Genomic DNA, 22777 nt, shown 5'->3' on the forward strand with positions numbered 1-22777 from the left:
GTGGCAGGACTGACCATGTTAGAAGAAGAGGACTGCTCGCCTTTCTCCCCGCTTTTCGAGTGACTTATGCAGTTCTTGCATGGACACTGTCCATCCCCGTTTACGAAGAAAAAAGGCTGAGGCCAAGCAACACCAAGACCGCATCTGTCTTCGGCAAGGGCGGTGGAAAGAATTTGTCCATGCTCACCACGAGTGTTGTTAACTTCCAGATTTTTCTGTGCATCCGCAGCACCACCTAACGCAGTACGATTTTCATGTTTGAAACTCTATAGTAATCGAAGTTAGCCAGTGATCACCAGTCGTATGCTATTTATAAGAAATGAAATCACAGCCGGTACTTGAACATATTCGTCATGTGGTCAGTTACTCGGAAATATGGAGGGTATGTAACACTGGAGGTAGGGTGAAAAGGAAGGTTAATTTAGAAGCGTGGGTGCTGTGGATGCGTGTAATATTGTGCTGTTTTTTTTCTGTTCTTTGTGTCGTGTTTTTGTACCTGGTGTAAAAGTATGATTCTACATTGAAAATTTCCACCATGATCAACATACCAGACGAGCCATCGATTTGCAGTGCTGCAGGTAAGGACTTGATAAGGGACCTTCTTTCAAAACCATTCAGTTCGAAATGATATGGTGTAAAGTTTGAGCTTGTGATTGTGAACCATGAGCGACCGTGTCCTGAACTGTGCATAACCAAACCAACTAAGAAAAATGGGAAAGTTTTCATTAGGCAGTTTAAAATATCTCAGTACAAAAATATTATGTGGTTATGTGGCAGCAAGGATCTTAATAAATTATTTTGTTGGCCATGTGTTTTGTTCAATACAAATTTAGGACCATGGAACTATACAAGCTACAGTGACTTGAGCAATTTTTATACTGTAATGCAGTGCAAAGACATGAACGTTCCCAGAATCACATCTGCGCTTGCATCCAACTGAAGTCAAGTCATGATTCATAATTCTAGCCAAGTAAGAAATCGTAATCCGTCCGTTTATTTAAGATTGAACCTTTATGCTAATAAGATGTTTATTATTTTCAGCGTTAAGAAAGAACGTAATTTAATTTACAGCTGCCCTCAAATATCAAGCAGTAAATCATTATTTTCTACATGGTTCGAATTTTAAAGTTTATATTAAGAGGCTGTTTTTCTTCTTTAAAAACCATGCAGCGAAGATTTGATTTTACGATATGTATGCACTTCACAAACTCAAGCCCGATACGTCACCATTATGCACATTATTGTAAATAGGGATGTCTGTAGGCCTATATTATATTTGAAATTGTTATAATTATGGCCAGGGATGTTATGTCCTATAAAACTGTAAAATATGTATGTAATTATGTCATAAAAATTGAAAAATATGTCATGAAAAATTAAAAATGTCAGAAAAAAGCAGGAATATTCCCATTAGATCCGAAAATATCCACAAAAGTACTTTCAAATTTTTCATCATACGGGATGTCAGTATCTTCCAGGTCGGCGGGTGAGGTTTTAAATGAAGTCAGAATCCCTTTAACTGAAGAATGTAGTATAAAGATACTGAAAATATCGTGAGGTTCACTGCAATTATCCCAAGTTTCATTTGCTATTATCTCAGATTTACACCTTTGTGGAAACTAAATCATAAAATTGGCAACCCGGTAGAACTCTGGTCTATACAATCAATTCACAAACACAACTTTTTTTAGGCAGATTTTGATTATTCGCTGTGTCTAAATTCTGCAATATAAAAATCTCTTCAAATATTCTTCCCTCGTTTCACACAACTATCAAAAAAGGTAAAGAAATTTGAACAATTGAAACTTGTTTACTTCCTCGTGCCATGAAAACAGCCTCCCCGATGGTGCAGTGTTAGCCTCGTCGCCTTGTAATCACGGGTCATGGGTTTGATACCCGGTGGAGGTACATAGTGGTTCGGATCCCACTTTAAACTGTAGCTCCAGTCCAGATTAGCCTTACTGTGCATAAAGTGGACTTAAAACACCAATTCAAGCAATTGTGCCGTGAAACAGAACATTTTCTCTCAATAATGTTTGCATGGCTATCAATTGTAGGCAGGATAAAAAAATGGGAATTTTTGTTCTGTGCTAGTTGGTAAGAAAAGACAGCATCTGCTTTTAATTTCTTTGTTCGTAATTTCCTTATCCTGCCATCGATAATATTAACAATCAGTTGCGCTATACGAAGAAGAAATTAGAAATAACAGATTATATGCAAGATAAGTCCCGGGCCCTAGTTATAATTAACCGAAACGAAAAATTAACCCATCGCTTGTTTATCATGAAACGTCACGACACGCTCCTGAGGTAGGGAGAGAATTGTTAGCCACATAAGATATTATTTCTTAATATTTCAATCTTAGTATTACTTTGTAAAGAAATTCAGCATATATTCAATTTTAGAATGTATAAATTCATGTGAACACATTGTTCAATCACATTGATGGGTTTTGGGACCCTCTCTACACTCATCGGAAAGTGAATTCAGACACTGATCCATATGATTCAATTGCAATTATGATATTTTAATGCATATGCAAGTTCAAATCTGTAATACAAATTATTTAATAGCACTAAAGAACACTTTTGTTCGATCTTCCTGTTGTATTATATCTACACTATTCAGAGAAAAGTGCTTAAGTAAAAAAAGAAAGAAATGAATTTTTACAACAAACATTTATGTTTATTCTTTTAATAGCAAACATCACAGACATGATTTTATATGTTGGATCATTACTGTTTTTAATTTTTACACATACCTAATATATATATATTTATACTTATAATATTTTGTTTAATTGATTCAGTGTGATTTAAATGAAAGCAACTTAAAATAGCAGTCTCTGACTTAAGTGGCTCTTCACGAACACCCTAGATATAATAATCAGTTTAAAGTTAAATATTTTCTTTAGAAATTGTAGGTACTTACCAATTTAAATATACACATTGATTATTTGAAGTGGAGGGTGCCTCTCCCTCAATTAGGGTAAATTATGTAAAACACACAATGTAAAAGTTTAACCACATTCAAACATTTTAGAGAGACTTCTGTCGCCCATTCCGTCTATAAAATAAAATAACTATAGAGTAGTGTTTTCAACTCTTGTTGACACTCACAGTCAGGAAGAGACATCGATCTCATCACATTGCAGCTGGCCAGAGCCCTGCATCAGTTTCCAAGCAAAATGTGGGAAAACAACATAAGCCCATTACAGAAAGGCCTGGCAAAGGCGAACAGAGAATCGCTTCTCTCTTGGTCAGAGAACCAGCTTTCAAAAAGGAAGCATGAAAACATTCCAAGTGGAGAGGAACCGTGGCCTCAGATTTTGAGACAATTCATGAAATGTCTCAAAAACTTGAAAATGTTCTAGGAAAACTACGCAAGTGACCGTTACCCTGCTTCTCTTCAGTGCACGCTAGTTGATCGGTGGCATGGTAGCTTCATGAAGTATTTATTATTACTTGAATATATTTTGGGTAAACAGTTTGTTCTATATTTCAATGAGGAGGGTGATCATTAATTGCCAATTCTTTGTTACTTTTAGATGACTCAGATGAGCTGATAGATTAATTAGGTTGTCAGGGAGGTTAGGGAGAGATAGTCTTTTTTAGTTGGCAAGGGGATAGAGGGAAGGTTGTGGATCATCATTAATCTTATGATAATTGTTAGATTTCTGCATCATTAGAGGAGGGGTGATCCAATAAAGATGTATAAAAAGCAATTGTTAAATGTTTTTTGTAAAATGTTAATACTAATTACATCGTATTACAAGAATTTGGTGGAGGGGGGTCATCGTAAAAACCTGGAATTATAGTTGCACTTATTCTGGGTCATAGAGTAGTACACGAATCCTGCATTACTTGTATTGATGCATGTTGTGTACAATTGATGGACGAGAGCTGTGTAATCAAGGAGTATTGGGTTCAATACCTGGTGGAGGTATACAGCGGTTCAGGTCCCATTTTAAACTGTGCGTTCAGTCCCAACTAACCTATCTGTGCATAAAGTGAACTTAAAACAAAACTTCAAACTTCATTCTTTTGAGGTAGTGAGTGGTTTATCATTAATGGGTTATCCTGCAATCAATAATTTTTTTACGTCTCTCTTGTTTATGTGTATGTAATGCCACATGTCACCACATAATTGGCGCACCCTGTGTTTTAGGTCCAAAAAATTATTTGTAATATTTCACATTGTAATCGTCATATCAGCACTTCAGATAATGAAACTAAAGATAACGGTGCAGAATCTTCAGACACAGGAGATTACATTTTGTAAGTCTGTAATGTGGAACAATGTAATATATTTTCTGAATAGTAATAGATCGACTATAATGCACAAATCAGTAACCCCACTTTTTTGCAAAAAAAAAAATAATTTGCATAAAATCTGCAATGATTATGTGGTGAGAAACTGTATTAATTCACAGGAAGAAAGTAGTGGGACAAGTGTGTGATATGAGGGTGATATCTAATGTATATCACTTATACACAGGGTGTTCGTAAGTTCATTTTCAACTCATAGGAGGTGATCCTACAAGTGAAAATAAACACAGAAGTTCATGTGACGAAATGCCGAAAACTGCACCCATTCAGATTTATTGAAGTGGGAAAAGTGGGAAAATTTTATTTACAAGGAAAGAGTGCCACAATGGCCAACCATATGACCACGGCGAAGGGCATTCCACAAAGAAATGTGGCATGCTCTATTCAAGAAAGCACATGGCAGATGTGTGAAGTTGATGCGCAAGGGATTCCCCAAAGGAAGCGAATGGGTCTGTTGAAGTCATGGAGGTAGGGAAGGGTTTAGCGAGATGTGTTATCCACGGATAGTGATATGAGGAGACTAACAACCAAGAAGAAAGCAAATATCCATAGTGGACATCACAATTATGTAGAAAAACAAAGATGGTGGTGGTGTTGCTCTATGTTGCATATGTGTCGACATGTTCACTGTGTGCAGAGTGGAGGTGCCGATGGAACCACATCACAGACGATTTTCAAACTGTCTGCCATTAACTTCCACCCAGAGATGACAACGCCGAATCAACAATTGTCTAGTGCGAGCGAACAACCCTGCGGTGTCTGCTATCGTCGCTGCGGCGACATTAATGCGTGCAACAAGATCCTCGGTTGACATGACAGGTGTACGTTTATGAGGCATTTCATCTCTCCCCATAGAAAGAAGTCCAGGGGAGTGATGTCCAGTGATCTTGCTGGCCACGACAAAGGCCCACCCCTACCAATACACAGATTGTGGAACAAGCCATTGAGGTAGTGACGCACATTTTGGTCCAAATGTGGTGGTGCACCATCTTGTTGGAACCATACTCCTTGCCTCAGTGCCAAGGGCACAGCCTCCAACAGTTCAGGCAAAACATCACGAATAAATGCATGATATGTGCCACCACACAGGCAAACCAGGAAGATTTACGGCCCAATCAAATGGTCATGCACTATCCCACACCACACATTAACCGCAAACCTGTGCTGATGGTTTGCCACAAGAATTGCATGTGGATTTGCAAAATCCCAAACGTGACTATTTTTACTATTGAACTTGCGCATTTTGGTGAACATTGCTTCATCGGTCCACAACACCCTGTTCGCAAAATTCAGGATAGTGTCCATCTGATGCAAAAACCATTGGCAAAACACCACACGTGGGCCAAAGTCCTGAGATAAAAGCTTTGAAAGGGTACATCCCCTCTTCGGACAGGACGCGCCAACATTAACATGGGAGCAATTGTGGACACTGGCTATAGCATATACAGTATGTAACATTGTTATTCGTACACACGAATTTTCAAAGAAAATGCTTTAATATCTGAAAGGAAATACACTCTTTTGAAATTATTTCTTTACAATTCAATAACTAATATCATTAGGAACATAAAATCTTACCCAAATTCTGTATAACCAATGACAATAATAAATTAAATGAAACTGAAAGATAAACATGCCATTTTTTGTACAACTTTTATATTCGTACACTTAATAATATAAAAGAAAAAAGTATATTCAGAGCAAATTGACTGACAGTTCTAATACTTTGATGCGTATCCTTTGGCTTTAATTACTGCTTGACACCTGTTCTTCATAGAATTAACCAGTTTCTGACATGTTTCAGAGCTTATTACATTCCACTCGGCTTGCCAACAGTTTTCAACTCTTGTTTGGACTTGACGCCTGCTTTATGGACTCGCCTCTTCAAAATTGCCCATAAATGCTCAATGGGATTTAAGTCTGGAGTTTGAGCTGGTGTTTATAGTAGTTAGGGCACATTCCATATTAGCCAATTCATGTTAACTCGCGCCTTATGCTTACTGTCATTGTCTTGTTGGAATCTGTAGATAGGCGGCATGTCCATATTTTGGGCACTCTGCTTTACATTGTTCTTCAATATGTCCGAATAGACATATGCATCCATGATACCATCAATAAACTGGATGGTACCAATACCTTTGGACGACATACAGCTCCAAATCATTAATGACCCACCACCGTGTTTAACTGTTGGAACTGTGTTAATGTGATCATTGTCTTTATTTGATTTTCTCCAGACCCTATTTATCCCATATGACCCGTATATATTAGTCTTGGACTCTTCTGACCATATGACACTATCCCAAAATTCCTGGTCCTTGTGGATGTGCTTTTTCGCGAATGAAAGTCTATTCCTGCGATTCACCTTATTTACATACAGCCTCTTTCGTGGTATTCTGCCATGATATCCATGCTTCCACAAGGCACGTCGGACAGTTTCATCGAACATCATCCTGCAAGCAAAATTTTCTACTAACGGTTGTAACTGAGGAACACTTAGTCGGGGGTTTTCTCGCACTCTTTTTAAAATAAAGCATTCATCACGATTATTCAACCGTATCTCTTTTGGTTTTCTCGGCACATTCTGTGTTGAACCTCCTTCTCTAATTTTTTTTACTATGTATTGAAGTGTGGAGTGTGATTTATTGACTGTTTGTCCAATTTTTCTTAACGAATAACCTTTAAGGGCCAAATTTATTATAACATCCTTCAGATCGAACTATGTTCCTTCATCTTGCCCATTTCGAACACTCTGATAGATATACGATAGGCCTACAAGAATACCTATGCCAGCATTCTGCTTGACGGGGAGTGTGCCTGCATGCTCAAACTTGTTACGAAGTTGCAAACTGCATGAAATCGTCCTAATAGCGGTGGCGCTGTATGCAAGGAAGATTGAAACTCTTGCCTGTACGAATAACAATGTTGCATGAAACAGCGTGTTTTTCTCTTTTCACACAAATTATATGCTCTGTTTATACACTTTGAACATACATTTTTATTAACATTTGTTGGTAAAACCTTCATTAACATTAATTTCCAGGTACATATGAAAATTATTATATTTACTAGTAGATATGACATTTTTTCCTCGGAAATTCTATGTGTACGAATAACAATGTTACATACTGTATACTGGTGTCAGTATGATCCCTGACAGCATTTAACACCGCATCCACAAACTGATATGTGCGCACACTTCGTGGTCTTCCAATTTCTCGAGTCGGCCCCTGTGGCAGAGTGGTTAGCACATTGTGCTGCGATGCCAGGGGTTCCGGGTTCGAATCCTGGCTTGGGCATGAACGTTTGTGATGTCTATTCATCAATTTCATCATATCATTATTCATCCCCATCTTCGCAAATTAGCCAAAAGTGCCACAAAAGGCGAAGTAAAATAAAGCAAATCAAGTTAAATCCAATTTCTCAACGGGGTGTAGCACTGATCCTGTTTCCCGAAGTCGAGTGTGCACTCTTTGATATAAAGTGTGCGACAGCACCCTCCTATTTGGAAAACGTTCCCCATACAAATGCCGTGCTGCATGGCTATTACTTCCTGTCTCGGCATAAATGAGATGCATGTCTGACATCTCCTCTGCGGTGTATGCAGCCATCCCTATTGCTGGATATCTGCCGACCCATAGAGGATGACGAACACTAGTGCACTGTACATGATGGGCCGTGCCTATCGATAACACCTAGCAGTGCCTATTGCGAGGTTTGCCCAATTCGCGAAGTTCACGTCGGTCCACTCGTATGTATTCAACCACAAACATGTGATGGTAACCTGATACATGGTGATGCTGATATCGTACGCAGTACATGAAGCACGAATAACAGCTACCGGTGCTTTCCTGCCGGAAGAAAAGTACTGTGTTAGCACCCCTAGCGGAAAACGCCAAAGTCAAGGTCACGCTTCAGCCTTTCTGCATGTGGTTACGTACAAATATCGACAACACAACATCGCGACCAAAAACATTGCCCACATTACATCGCCCAGGTCACCCATGCTAATCACTCCATAAAACCCTTCCCTACCTCCATGACTTCAACAGACCCATTCACTTCCTTTGGGGAATTTCTTGTGCATCAACTTCACACATCTGCCATGTGCTTTTTTGAATAGAGCATGCCACATTTCTTTGTGGAATGCCCTTCACCACGCTCATATGGTTGGCCATTGTGCCACTATTTCCTTGTAAACATAATTTTCGCCCTTTTTCCCACTTCAATAAATCCGAATGGGTGCCGTTTTTGGCATTTCGTCACATGAACTTCTGTGTTTTTTTTCACTTGTAGAATCACATGCTACGTGTTGGGAATGAACTTTAGAAACACCCTGTATAACTCATGTTAATTGTGTGTTTTTATTATGTGAAAAAAAGCATGCTGCATTAAGATATTTGATTAATTAATGTTCATTGAGTTTCTGTTTCAGATCCACTTTATGCACAGTTAAGGTAATCAGGATGGTTCTAAAGTTTGAAATGGGATTCCAACCACCAAGAGATTCTACTGGGTATCGAATCCATGACGCCTTGATTACAGGGTGATGATGTTACCACTATGCTATCAGAGAGGCTGATACTTGATTATAGAAAGTAATAGTAATATGTGATTGGTGTACACTTGTTTATCAAGACCTGTTCAGATCATCTCTATTTTCTTTTTTATTTGGGTCCCCGGATGGCACAGTGCCTGCCTCTTTGGTCGAGTGTTTAGTAGGGCATGCTGCAATGCCAGTAATCCCAGGTTTCAACCCCAGTCTTGGCATGGGTGTTCTTTTTGACTGTCCCTTGACATACCATCACTCATACTTATCTTCACAATTATCCAAAAGTGGCAGAAAGGCAAAGTAAAATAAACCAAATCAATCAAACAATCAACCGATGGCATAGTGGTAATGCCACTCCCTTGTAATGAAGGAGTTCCAGATTCAGTAACCAGTCGAGATACACAGTGGTTCGGATGCCACTTTAAACTGTGGATCTAGTCCCGATTAGCCTATCTGTGCATAAAGTGGACGTAAAAACTCAAAAGAAAAATTTTGCTGGAATTATTAAGGAAAATGGATGCAAGTATATTGAGTTGTCATTTTTTTTTTTTTTTTTTGAGACTTGATTTAGTGTAAGCCATTCCCCAAAGCATCTGACAATAATAAATATTAACACCTCCCATCTAGCAAGCACACCCTGGATTCACGAAATGAAGCAGACATCACAGCCAAGATGTCTAAAACTAATGATAAATATTCAGTGAATATAGTGGTGAGGAGTGCACAGTGAAAAAGCTCATCTATAAAAAATGCTAAAAATACAATACTGTGAACATAAGCCACAAAATTAGGTGCCGGCCAGATTGTGGACTGTTGTTGCATGCAATGGGTGTATGTGCCTTTTCTGAAGGTACCCGAATGTCAAACCTTTCTTCCATGTAATAAACCCTGGACTACATTTTGCAAACAAACAAGGCTCCTTCATCTGGACTCAGGTTCTAAAAAGTGTGCTTTTACGTTCCTAAAATAGGCTCTAAAAACCCTAAAATAGGTCCTAAAGATCTTAAGTTAGGCTCAAAAATCTTGAAGTAGGTTCAAAAAAACTTAAAATAGTTCAAAATTCCTGAAAAGTGCTGATTAGGTATAGTCACCGGCATTGAAAATAGGGCACCTACCTATATCCTGAAATAATTATTGTAAGTACATATAAACAAGATCATCACAGTTGTCCTGAGGTTTCAGATCGAAGCGAAAGCTACAGGCCACAATCTACACAAGGATTTCAAACCGAAGTGATGACATGCCCCCTTTTAGTCTAAAGGAAAACATTCACCGTGTATGCACAAATAGCAAAGTGCTAAGATAAATGCTATTGAGAACATGGTCCAGTTGGAGCAACACGTGCAACTGCTCATGTAGTTTCAAATAGAAAAGTTGCATTTATTTCTTAAGATTAGCTTCCAAGAGACACATGCTGCTTCCGTCTGAAAGCTCCCTTCCTCTTCTACATTCTGTCACAGAAATCCCCCGCAAAGAGCGAATGTACCAGGTGTATAAGCTTAAATCTGCTGTTTTGTAGTCAGAAAAACACATGGTTTGTTCATAGAAAGCAACAAGAAATTTATTCAAAGTACTTGCCCTCGCGAGCTACACATTTTGCCCACCTCTCGGGCAATTTGTGGATACCATGCCAAAAAAAGTCCTTCTCTTTCGAGGCAAACCACTCATCAAGCCATTTCCGGATGTCTGCATGCGAATCGAAGTGCTGCTCAGCGAGGGCGTGGCCCATCGACGAAAACAGATGGTAGTCGGAAGGGGCCAGGTCTGGTGAATAGGCGGGATGGGGTAGCACCTGCCAGTTGCGTGTCTCCAAGTAGTTTTGGACCAGTCTTGACATGTGCGATGGGGCGTTGTCGTGGAGGAAAATCAGCTTGTCATGTCTTTGTTGATGGTCCGGCCTTTTGTCACACCGAGCACGGTGCAATTTGATCAGTTGTTGGTGGTAGCTGTGGGCAGTGACAGTTTCACCAGGTTTCAACAGCTCAAAGTAGATGATACCCTGTTGATCCCACCAAACACACAGCATCGTCTTCCAGCCGAAGCGATTTGGTCTCGAGGAAGACGTTGATGGTTGGCCGGGATCAACCCACGATTTCTTGCGTTTAGGATTCTCGAAATATATCAACTTTTCATCGCCAGTCACATTCCGATGCAGGAAAGACTTTCTTTTTTGTCTGGCAAGCAAGATTTCGCATGTGTTTTGGTGTCTCTCCAGCTGCCAATCAGTTAATTCATGCGGCACCCATTTTCCGATCTTTTGAACCTTTCCCATGGCACGTAGACGCATGGGAATGGCTGCTTGAGTAACACCCAATTGCTCGGCAAGCATCTTTTGCGTTTGGGTATCGTCCTTGTCCAAAAGAGCCTGCAATTGATGGTCCTCAACCTTCCTGGGCCGATTTTCATGCTTCTTGTTGCTCAGGTCAAAATTGCCGTCTTTGAACCGACGAAACCAATCCCTGCACGTTGTTTCCGATACAGCACTGTCACCATATGCCTCCACAAGCATTCGATGCGATTCGGCAGCCGATTTCTTCAAATGGAAGCAGAAAAGCAGAGCTTTCCGCATATGCTCTTTTTCTGGCACAAAACTAGGACATGCTTACCACAGGAACACTGTTGTTGTCTGCACGTGCTGACGATGTGCACTGATTCGTGTTGGCAGATGTCCAACTCATACAAACACCAGGTATGGCATGCCCATGGTAGCTTCATACGCTCATTAATGTCATCTATGAGCAAACAGCAGATTTAAGCTTATACACCTGGTATACAGGTCTCTTGTGCAGGTAGTAACTTGAGAATACTCGACCAATGAATGCGTGAGATGGAACAGAATTGCATGGCCTTGCTCCAGAGATTCTCTGGACAGTGGATAGAGCAGTGTTAACGTTTTGAACAAGTGAATCTTTGCAATGCTTACATATCACTGAACACTTTAGCCCAATTTTCCTACAGCTACAAGGCCCCTTGTGGAGCCTTGAAGGCGTTTACAGATTATAATCCGAAGAAGCTCTGGTGGTGCTGCTTCTTTGTCGACACTTTCTGTGATACTTTCAGAGAGTGGTACAAAGAGGATCGTAAAGAGAAGACTTTTTGGTTTTCCACATCCCTAATAGACTCCAAACCACTGTGTAATGTGCCTCCACCTGGTATCTAACCCGAGACTTTTTGATTAGATTGGCGTTTTATTCTTAAATATCCCTATTGGATAAAATCAACATGTTCCTTTAGAGATTCCTTGATTGGATTGGATTGAGTTGATGTTTTAAGTCCACTTTGTGCACAGTAAGGCTAATCGGGACTGGACCTACAGTTTAAAGTGGGATCCGAACCACTATGTGCCTCCACCGGGTATCGAACCCGGGATCTCTTGATTACAAGGCGAGGACGTTACCACTGCGCCATCGGGGAGGCCTAGAGATACCTTGACTTTCAGACCAAACATATTATCTCCCGCACACTGGTGACACTAAACTATTTCCTATAAAGTACTCCATGGAATGATAAAAGCAATTGAACCATAAATGACACTCTTGAGGAAAAAAAACAAATGTAATAACTTCAGTTTTATAGAAGAGATGTATATTTTTATAGAAGAGATATACTGCAAAACGTCACGTAAAAGGTGCTTCCGTGAGTTCCGCGCTTGCAAAACGGGACGGGAAAATAACATAAAATTTCTCGCTCATCTAGCACCCAAACGGAGCATCCTAGAGAACAAATGCACAGAACCTTTCTTGTATAGAATTTTATATAGATTAATTTTCATCATAACCTTCTTTTCCGTAAAATGCTTTCCAAGCAAGATAATTTGCAAAAAACTGATATTGGGCGCCATTTTTCAAAGGTGGCGGCCCAATCCGAGGTGGTACAGGAGTGCAAAATTAATGTGTTGTTAAGAACCCTCTTAGGATGATGATAAAATTTGTTCCAGCTTTCCCAGATTTTTTTCAGATAATAAGTCATGTCAGCGTTTCATTAAAAAAAGCAACAACTGATAAAGTTTTATAGTATCTAAAATAGGTTATGAAACGCTGACATAACTTATTATTTCTTACATATCTGTAAAGGAAAAAATAGGTTAAAAACCTAAAATCCGAGGTTGCTTATAATCAAGGGGTCCTGGGTTTGATACCTGGTGGAGCCATATAGTGGTTTGGATCCGACTTTAAGCTGTAAGTCCAGGTCCTATTAGCCTATCTATGCAAAATGTGAACTTCAGACAACAACAAAAATAAACTCGTCCATGTGTGTTCGTGATTTGCCCTTCATCACATCACCATTTGTCCTCATCGTCACAATTAACCAAAAGTGCAGGAAAGCAACAAAAAATCAATGCAAAACAAAGTGTGAGACAAGCTTTTCTATGAATTAATTTTTTATTGAACAGTTTCTTTTAAGTGTTCTATACCTTGGTGCAACCTATCTTGACAGTGATGTCAGATGGGATCGCACTGGAACTTGATGTATCACTCCGTGCCCAGAATGAAAAATTTTCTCCGTCACATTTGCTTCTCAGAGTCTGCAGAGAAAGCACATACGAGGAGCGGAACGTTCTTGGGTGCAGCTGATCTACATGTGGAGAAATGTCAATGCTTGGCGCTAACGAAATAGGAACACGAAAAAATAAAGCAAATTACAAAGTTAAAAATATATTTGGACTGAGAAACTAACAGACTTTTAATGTTTTGAAAACATGTAGTAAACCAAGTACTGACATAAAGTAAACATTGTTTTACGAGTCTTCCACGAAAACCACTCTTGATGTAATTTTTTCTCGAACCATTGTTTGGTACAATCTCATTGCGAACAAAATGATACAGATTATCCATTATCCATGACAATTACGCTATTTGGTTGCAGTTTGGGTAGCATGTCGACGAACCACGTCTCAAAGCACTGTCTCAACGTCTTTTCTCGAATGAAACAACAAACACTTTTCACAAAACCTACACAACAATGAATCTTCCATTTTTCGCCTAGGGCTGAACTCTGAGCCTAGATGGAAAGCATACCAATGTGACAGGCACGTATCTAGGAATACATTTCGTGTGGGAGTCTGACAGTGTCTCAATAATAATAATATAATTAGAATAATTATATTGAATTAAAATAATATTAATTGAATATGTAAATTAATTAATATTGCATTGTTATTATTACATGAATTGGTAAAAAATAGTAAAAGAATAGATATATATCATCTATTCATTATGTAATTTACGTATAGGTAAGATCGCCAAAATTTGTGTAGCAACAGCCCTGGCAAGGAAATTTATATCAAATAGACATATAATTGAATATTTATTGAATAACAATAAAAGGACTTAGATCATATTGTAATAGGCAAAAATAATTGTACTGTGATAGCTTTTAATTGCCTATTGAAATTGACGAAAAGTAAATTTGGTGATTAATATTTCTTGTATATTATCATACGTAGTAGTGTGTATAAATCTTTAGAAGCTGTATGATCCAAATTCCTTGTCTTTCAATAAGTTCAGCGGGGCATAACCATCGATTGTACAACAAATGCTAAACAATTATATTTTGAATATTTAATTTTAATACTTGCTAAGTCTTTCGGAAGGTGGAGGTCCGAATCCCATGGACCCCCTAAATACATGCTTGCAATGTGAAACAACTGTTGTGCCCTCCCAAGCTTTGTTTACAGGCGAAGATATAGTACAAGCAATGCAAGCACTGCTTGCATTATTCGAATATCATTTAATGTACTTAATGTTTTAGCCTTATTTCGTTTCCATCGCACTCGATTTCGCGAAAAATTACGGCCGCAAACTCCCTCAGCAGCTCTGTAGCAAGCACCAGCCTCAATGCTTGCGGCTGCTCTGCGGGAAAATAACGCACCCGAAGGAGTCACATGGCGAAGCGTGAAATTCGAGTGGAACCCGTCCACAACGCTTATACAAAAAGCTCTGCTTGCTGAGCTTGCGTGATTCCCGAAAATAGCCGAGCTCAACCGAAAGCAGAAGGATATATTACCACCAAAAACTACGAGTAAAGAATTTGTGTCTTCGTGAACACATAAACAAGATCGCGAATATAAAAATAATTCTTAGTCATAAAATAACTAAAATAAGTTATTATCGTTGTTCTAAATTCCATATATATATATCATTTTATATTACAATTTATTTTAGATTTCGCGAATTGTAAAACGCGTAAAAAAAATGGATATTGGGAGTTCGGGCGAGATGGTAAAGGGCGGGGGGTTTGTGTTTCAGGAAGTGAAATGTCTGCACCCCCATGAAGAGTTTCCCCAGGGAGGGAGGGAAGATTCGACGGACCTTGGTCTGCACCCTGTGTCCAGCTCGGTCCAGCTCAAATTACGTCAAAAGTGTTGACCGCACCAGTGTTTGCAACTGCCAGATTATTTACACCTAATTCAAGTGAGCTGTTTCACAAATTTTACAACCACATTCAATAAATTGACTGCTTTTGAATAAAACTTGGGGTGAAAATAAAGCTATCTAAAAAGAACTCTCTACTGATATTTACACAGCACAATTAAATCGTATACATTGTACACATTATGAACACAGGAACATGTTTTAAGTTTTATTATTATGACACAATTGGTGATCCCAGGATTTTTTGTAGTAGTCTCCTCATTTTGTCATCTTTTCCTGCCTTTGACTTTCCTTTTCTTAGGAATACTGGGCCAAAGGGGGGCTAACCCTCCCCCGGCCCCGGCCCCGCCTCTGTATGACACTTTATAACTTAAATATTAATATTATGTATATACTCTTTCTGCTGAAATGATTCTGATTCCACCGCTTAATTTCTATCTCCATACTGATATATCTTTCCTTCCCATGAGGGATAAAATTAAGGAAATAGGTTGGTATCACTTTCGGTCGTTTCAGAGATTTCCAAAGTGATCTTGCGTGGATGCTTTCCAGTTGTGGAAAGAGCATGGGAGTGTCTTCACGTTTTGAGAACCTTGAGGCCCTAAGATTTGTTGAATTGCGAACTGCGAATTGTCTGCGAACCCCCCCCCCCCCCCAAATTCACTGAACTAGCATGGTTCCTAAGTATGGAATTGCCGATAGCAAATTAGTAATTACTGTAGCTCCTCAGAATGACATTTGACCTCATGGTAATACATATCCAACAAATGCTGTTGCTATTGTTGTTAATATAATTATAACTCCAATAGATCATGTGTGAATATATAAGTAGGATCCATAATATATTCCTCGTCCAACATGTATATATATACAAATATAGCGGGAAATTTCCTATATATGCAAAGGAGTTTGGAATTTATTGTGGTGAGTACATCGTCTATGCATGTGTTTCTTTGGTTTGAAATGCAATTTTTAAAGTTTGTGTTTAACTTTTTATTTTAATGTTTGACTCCGAATGCGATTTTTAGGGTGTCCACAAATCCTAAATTACAATCACGCAGTGTAAATTAAATAAATGAGTTATTTTACCTAAATCCGTTTGGTCACCGTTTGCCCACATTAAAAAATTATGAACAAATAAAGGTACTAATAAATAAATAAGAAATTACGTACCCCTTTAGTCGTATGCGGAAAGTTCGCATATGTAAGACGTTTACTACCATACGAATAACGTTATCTGGAATTTCGAAAGTAAATGTGACGTTTGAGGATCATATGGTTTATTTTTAGAACCGTCACTTTATTATGATATTTTGACAAATCCAGCGACCGGGCCAATGAGGCTATAAACCTTTAATCCCCCTCTTGGCGTGCCATTGTACTACATGTTTTGTTGTACTGAAACATTGCTTGCCTCCTTCGTAAGACTACGCTGCGCTACTGGCCGAAGACCTACATTAACTCATGTCTCATACATGTAATGAAGATTTTTCTTTCACAGCAATCCGATATCGCTGTATTGGCGCAGATATTAGTGAAACCAAGCAACAATGTCATCTACGAACGCTTCCTTGTCTTAATACAAACCCAGGTCTTACAAAATACGCCTCATTGTTGATGTGCTTATGGATCAGGATCTCAATCCTAAACGTTTTTGTGACAATTGAAATCGCCGTTTCATCACAAGTACGTTGCAAATACGAATACGATTACTAGAGCCCGGAAGTTTGGCAAAATGCCTCTTTTTATCTACTGCATATATTGATAAAATTTTTCCGGATATACGTTTTTTATGTTGTTTCGAATGTTTTAGAAGCCTTTTCATTTTGCCTATTTGGGACCCCACTGCCTATTTTTAATTATAATGTCTGTTTTTGCCTTTTTCAATGAAATTTGACCATTTTTTTAAAAAAAAATGTGTATATAAATTGTTTTTCTCCCAAGAAACGTTGTTGGCATTTATTTTTCTTCCGTTTATTATGTGAATAATTTTCGCCTTATTTAAGTTATATTGAACTCACGCATATTTCAACATTGCTGAAGGAGAAAAGTGTGAGAAAAAAGTATGTCATGCTAGTTAGGATTTTGCCTTTCGGTTAACATTTCCTTGTGCATGATTGACTGCTGAAAGCCTGTTGCAGAACACCTGCACAATTACGTCATCATGTCCAACGTCCGTGTCAGGAGATTATTGACAAGAAACAGCACTAATGCCCAAGGGCCTTTGCATGGATTCCAAAATCAAGTTCTCTACCTTTAGTTTACTTCTGCACTTTGGAGGGAAAGAATCGGGTAGTTGTCATCATGCCGAAATTTAGTGTGCCATTAAGTGGTAAGTTACATGGTTACGTGCGTGAATTTGGTGAAAGCACATTTTTGACAGATGGTACTATTCTTCTACAAAATATGTGAGAAAACAATCAACCATGGAAAAAAATACTTTATATCTCAGCATGTGTCAACAACAAAACATAAATCTGCAGCTGCTAAAATGATCGGACAGAAAAAGATATCCCTAATTTCAACAGTGGGCACTTCATCAAACAGGCAATCTCAGTTTTCTCTTGAACTGTGCAAAGCTTTCATGGAAGCAGGAATACCTTTCTGGAATGTGGAAAACAAGTCACTGAGGAAATTCCTGGAGAAATACACTAAAGAAACGGTGCCGTCGGAATCTACGCTGCGGAAAACATATTTAAGTGTCTGCTGCGAAGAAGCTCTGCAAAGAATTAGTGCTGAAGTTGGTGGAAAGAAGATCTGGATTTCAATAGATGAAAGTACTGACGCTATGGGACGCTACATAGCCGACATCATCATAGGAACTATGGAACCAACATGCGGAGAATCCTCGTCATTTCTTCTCACGTCAGAACAACTAGAGAGAGCCAATGGTTCGTCAATGGCTCAGTTATTCTCAAATTCCCTACTTCTGCTCTGGCCAGATGGTGTACATCATGATGACGTGTTACTTTTTATCAGTGATGCAGCTCCCTATATGAAGAAGGCTGCCATAGCATTGAAAATTCTCTTCCCGAACATGCTTCATGTCACATGTATAGCCCACGCAATGCACAGAATCGCCGAAGAAGTTAGTGTGTTGCACCCACAAGTGGACAGGTAGATTTCAAACACAAAGAAGATATTTCTGAAATCTCCATCTCGAACCCGAAAATTTCAGGAAATTGCACCTGAGCTTAGTTTACCTCCGCAACTAGTCTTGACGAGATGGAGAACCTGGATATCAGCAGCTATATATTATGCTAACAACCTTGAAAAAATCAGTGAGGTGATCGATGCTCTTCCAGAAAATGGAGCGGCTTCAATTTGTGAAGTGAAAAAACTCCTGTGCTATTCAGTACTGAATAATGAACTGTCATTTATTTTTGCACATCATGATTGCCAGAGACAATTACAAAGCTAGAAAAAAGAGGTGAGACTCTTGTAGCATCCATGAAAATCTTCAAGGAATCTATGCAGCAGATGATGGAAGTGCCAGAAGAAAAGGGGTCGGTCAGCTGTTGCGGAAAAGTGCAAACGGGTAGTGAGTGCAATGAGGACTTGAAACAATTTAAAACAATTTGTGATATTCTAAAAGGTGAAAATGCTGTTACCGAAATGAGTCCAGCTACATTAGCTTATTTTATGTATGCTCCAATAACTTCTGTCGAAGTAGAAAGATCATTTTCTATTATGAAAATCATTCTCTCTGACAGATGACTATCAATGAATGTTGAGAACTTAAAAAAACACGTTGTAGTTATGTGCAATCAAGACGGAGAAAATTGAAATGTTTTCCTAATGTAAATTTTAACAATTTGCCAGAAATTATAGATAAAGGTAAGTGACTTCCAAATGTGCCTTTTTTCGGTTTATTTTGCCTTTTTTCATTTTTAGTGCCTATTTTTCACATTATAAATGCCTATTTGCCTGCCTATTTTAACAAAAATAAATGCCTGAACTTCCGGGCTCTAACGATTACACATCCCCCCTCCATATGACTATTCATATTTTTCCTTTACAATGCTGAGGATGCGTGATAACCAGCAGACAAAGATTTGACTCGCCTTAACCTCACTTCGACCTACAAACACCTCAGAGATTTGGGTCAATGATCCCACGCATAACTTTTTTAGCTTTCCCTTGCAACAAAACAATCATACTGGATACTCTTCATTTCATCAGGTTTTTCAGAATCTAACATCTGCAATACATTTCTATGTACTGTATACAATGCAACGTGCTTCAAGTAAGGAACTATATTTTTGTGCTCAAGTCTTGCGAGCTTGCCGTTTGAAGGCACGTTGCCATCCCATATTCATTATCTGAGTCCAAATCAGTTTTGTACAGTTTATTATGTTCAGGTATCGTACTCATTCTAATGGTTATTTATTGTACGTTATTATATTCTGCAAGAATTCTCGCATTGTGACATTTTCAAATTCCTTCCCTTGTATCTTAATCTATTGAATTTCATTCCCTTGTTTTTCTTTTTTCCGAGTGCTGACTGAAAGTATGAAAGCTGTAAGTTTGCAATGCTGTTACGACGTCATCGTCAAGTTAGGTTGCACCTAGTATAGTATGATTTTCCAAAAATGGAGCTAAAAAAAAATCTTGAATCTTTCCGATTTTCCACAGAAGTGGTCAATAATTATTCTTCATGTAAATTTTTGCATTTTGTAATATTGTGGTCTGTTGTATGTGTACGACATGTACCTTTGTGATGTTCCATGTAATGTCTTTCAGCCTCCTGCTTTCTGGATTCAGTTTGTGATTTCCTTTCGGGAATACATGAGGAAGAATATGATTTTGTCAGATGATCCTTCCACCCAGCTGCACATGGATGAGGCATTCATTACTCTGCTGAAGACTGTTGGTTATAAAAGGTATTATTTCTTAATATTTCAATATTGGTATTGATTTATAAAGAGATTAGATATTTATTCACCTTTAAAATGTATAAATTCATTTGAACAAGTGTTCTTTGTCAGCCAGATTAATTGGATCGTTAGCATCCAACATTTCGAGTGCATCAATTGCTCTCATCATCAGGGAATGTTAAATTGGAGACGAGCGTAAAGTTATATGGGTGAGTGTGAATCGCCAGGAGCTTAGATTCTGTCCTGTGATTGTCTCGTTCTGGATCTCGGCAATTTATTGGCTGATGTCGTGCTTTTACGGATACGTGAGTTCCAAATGCAACTAAGCTGGAGTCCCATGTGTCTGTTGAGGTACTTCCCGGGAAATCACGATGGCTTATTTCACTCTCCTGTGCCAGTAACTGGCACACTTGGCTCTGATCTTGGTGTCCAAACAAAATCCCTTGACCCTCATTAATGCTGTATTACGCTAGTCCCACTCCTCTAGTTGAAAGCGTCTGATGTAGTTTCAATGTTCATATCGTCTCTCCTTTTCTGTTTGTCAGTATACATTCATGTTTCATCATGCATTACACCAACTTTTTGGTGGAGTGGTTAGCACAGCATCCTGGGTTCGAATCCCAGTTTGGCCATGGCTGTTCTTTGCGAGTGTTCCTTCACCAATTTATTATATCATCACTCATCTTCACAATTAGCAAAAAGGGACAGAAAAGGGAATTAAAATAAATCAATCGGTCATCATGCACTACTACGTTGTCTTACCGATTTTTTTTTACATAGAATTGTTTTGGTCAAAATCCTATATGCTTTTGTTTGAGATACAAAGAATACATATCCGTGAAATGAAACAACTTTGCATAATTTTAATCACATCATAATTCTGAGAGAGAAAATAAGCTAAACATTAAATCATCAACTCATAGTTATTATGTGCACATTTATTTTGTAACATATCTGAAAAATTCACATACTTTCTAAAATAAATGTTATTTTGTAAGATAAATTCCTGTACAGTATCTCTTCAATGTTTTTTCACCATTATGTTCAATTTATGTGGTCATTACTCTTTTTTAGTAACATTCCTGTATGAATCTTAAAAAAAAATGTGATGTGGTGTTGATTTCTTCCTTATTAAACCCAAGAATGCAATATCCATATGCAATGGCTAGCATATTTTCATTTGCTGTGTATGGTCACTGCATAAATTTTCAATGTCACCACTGTTCTTGACTTTCCTGAACCACACTCTCCATACTATTTTATTTCAAGCAGTCTCCCCATTTATCCTCAATCTGTCTGGGATTGAACCAAGGTCATGCTACACCAAAACCAGGAGCAGTTACCATGTGGCTGTGCATCATTTGGAGTCTGCAATGTGGATTGTACCAGCTCCCACGTAGTAGGGTGACCCATATGTCCTGTTTCGGAGATGTGTCCTGGTCGTCCTGTTCATATTTTAAAAATCCTTATTATGTCCTGTTTTATAAATATCACCAAGTTAGCTAAAAAAAATAGAGACATTTCATGCTAAAAGAAGTCGATGGCATATTTTATACTAGTGTCATGGAAATACTGTTTCAAGTTATTCATGGGAATTTGTTAGTTTTTATATTTAGATTTGCTTTTGTGCCACTTTTGGCTACTTGCGCATAACAATCCAAATGCTACAATTTTGTCGAGAAGCTTCGAGCAGGCAGCAGTTCACTGTTTAAGTTAGCTTGCGTCGCAGTTTTTATTGTTTTGTATGGGTTCTGTTATTTCTGGAGCAGTGAATAAGTATGACCAAAAAGCGTACATGTTGTTACAATGCGTGCCTGCACGAAAAATTTAAAGTGCTGCATCTGGACACAAATTCAAAAGAAAATTCCTAATGAATCGGTGAATGCTAATATATTTTCTAGTTTAACTAATAATAATAGTTTTATGATTCCCGATTTTTCAAGAGGGAGTAAAGTGACTTCCTTGAGATGTCCCATTTTGGGGTCAAAATATTATGGTCACCCTACCACGTAGCGATATGATGGTGAGTCATGGGTTTGATTCCCAGTGCCCCGGGAGTCCCCAAAATTTCGATTTTCACCCAGCATCATAAAGACAATTGGGGAGCTACTTGAAAAGAAGTAGTAGCAACAGGCTCCACAGTGGCAATGGGACTCAGTGCGCTGATAACGCATCACCTAATGAGAAAACTGCTTTAACAGGTCCCGGCCCTTAGAGGGCAGGTGCACCATGGAGCTTTAGTATATTTTATGTATATTGATTAAACACTGTACTTGAAGACCACATTTTTTTTTTTTTCACTATCAGTTTCACAGTATTGTGTTTTTAACCCTTAACTTGTGAGGTGCGGTCTCACAGACTGCTTGAGATTCTGGAAGTTTCAGCTTACCGCCTTTTGTTCAAGCTAGTGTCGCCACCTTCCGTCTACCTTACGCAATAGTGTCCTTGGCCTTCCTCACAGCATCAGTTTCTCGCCAGCATATCGCTTGTAAGGAGTGAAGCTTTTTTTATTGCCAAGTGCGGTCTGCCTTACGTATCGCACAAGGAGCGTTATGGCGGGTGACGTGCAGTCTTCTATTAGAATTAGAAAGACTAAAAATATTTTTGAACACTTTTTGCTTTCTGTAGTTAAATTGCACTTACTAG

General features: G+C 38.6%; 1 protein-coding gene across 4 annotated transcripts in view; it reads left to right on the forward strand.

Moving 5' to 3' along the window:
• Positions 1-22777, forward strand: part of LOC145996594 (uncharacterized) — a 196198-nt gene that overhangs the window by 37279 nt on the left and 136142 nt on the right. For all 4 annotated transcript variants that reach the window (XM_083133148.1, XM_083133149.1, XM_083133150.1 and 1 more), the window contains exon 3: positions 19998-20137. In XM_083133148.1, the coding sequence (XP_082989274.1) occupies positions 19998-20137 (140 nt within the window). The remainder of the gene's footprint in view (positions 1-19997; positions 20138-22777) is intronic.

This window comes from Lepisma saccharinum, chromosome 12 (assembly GCF_977018435.1).
Source record: "Lepisma saccharinum chromosome 12, izLepSacc3.1, whole genome shotgun sequence".
Lineage (NCBI taxonomy): Eukaryota > Metazoa > Arthropoda > Insecta > Zygentoma > Lepismatidae > Lepisma > Lepisma saccharinum.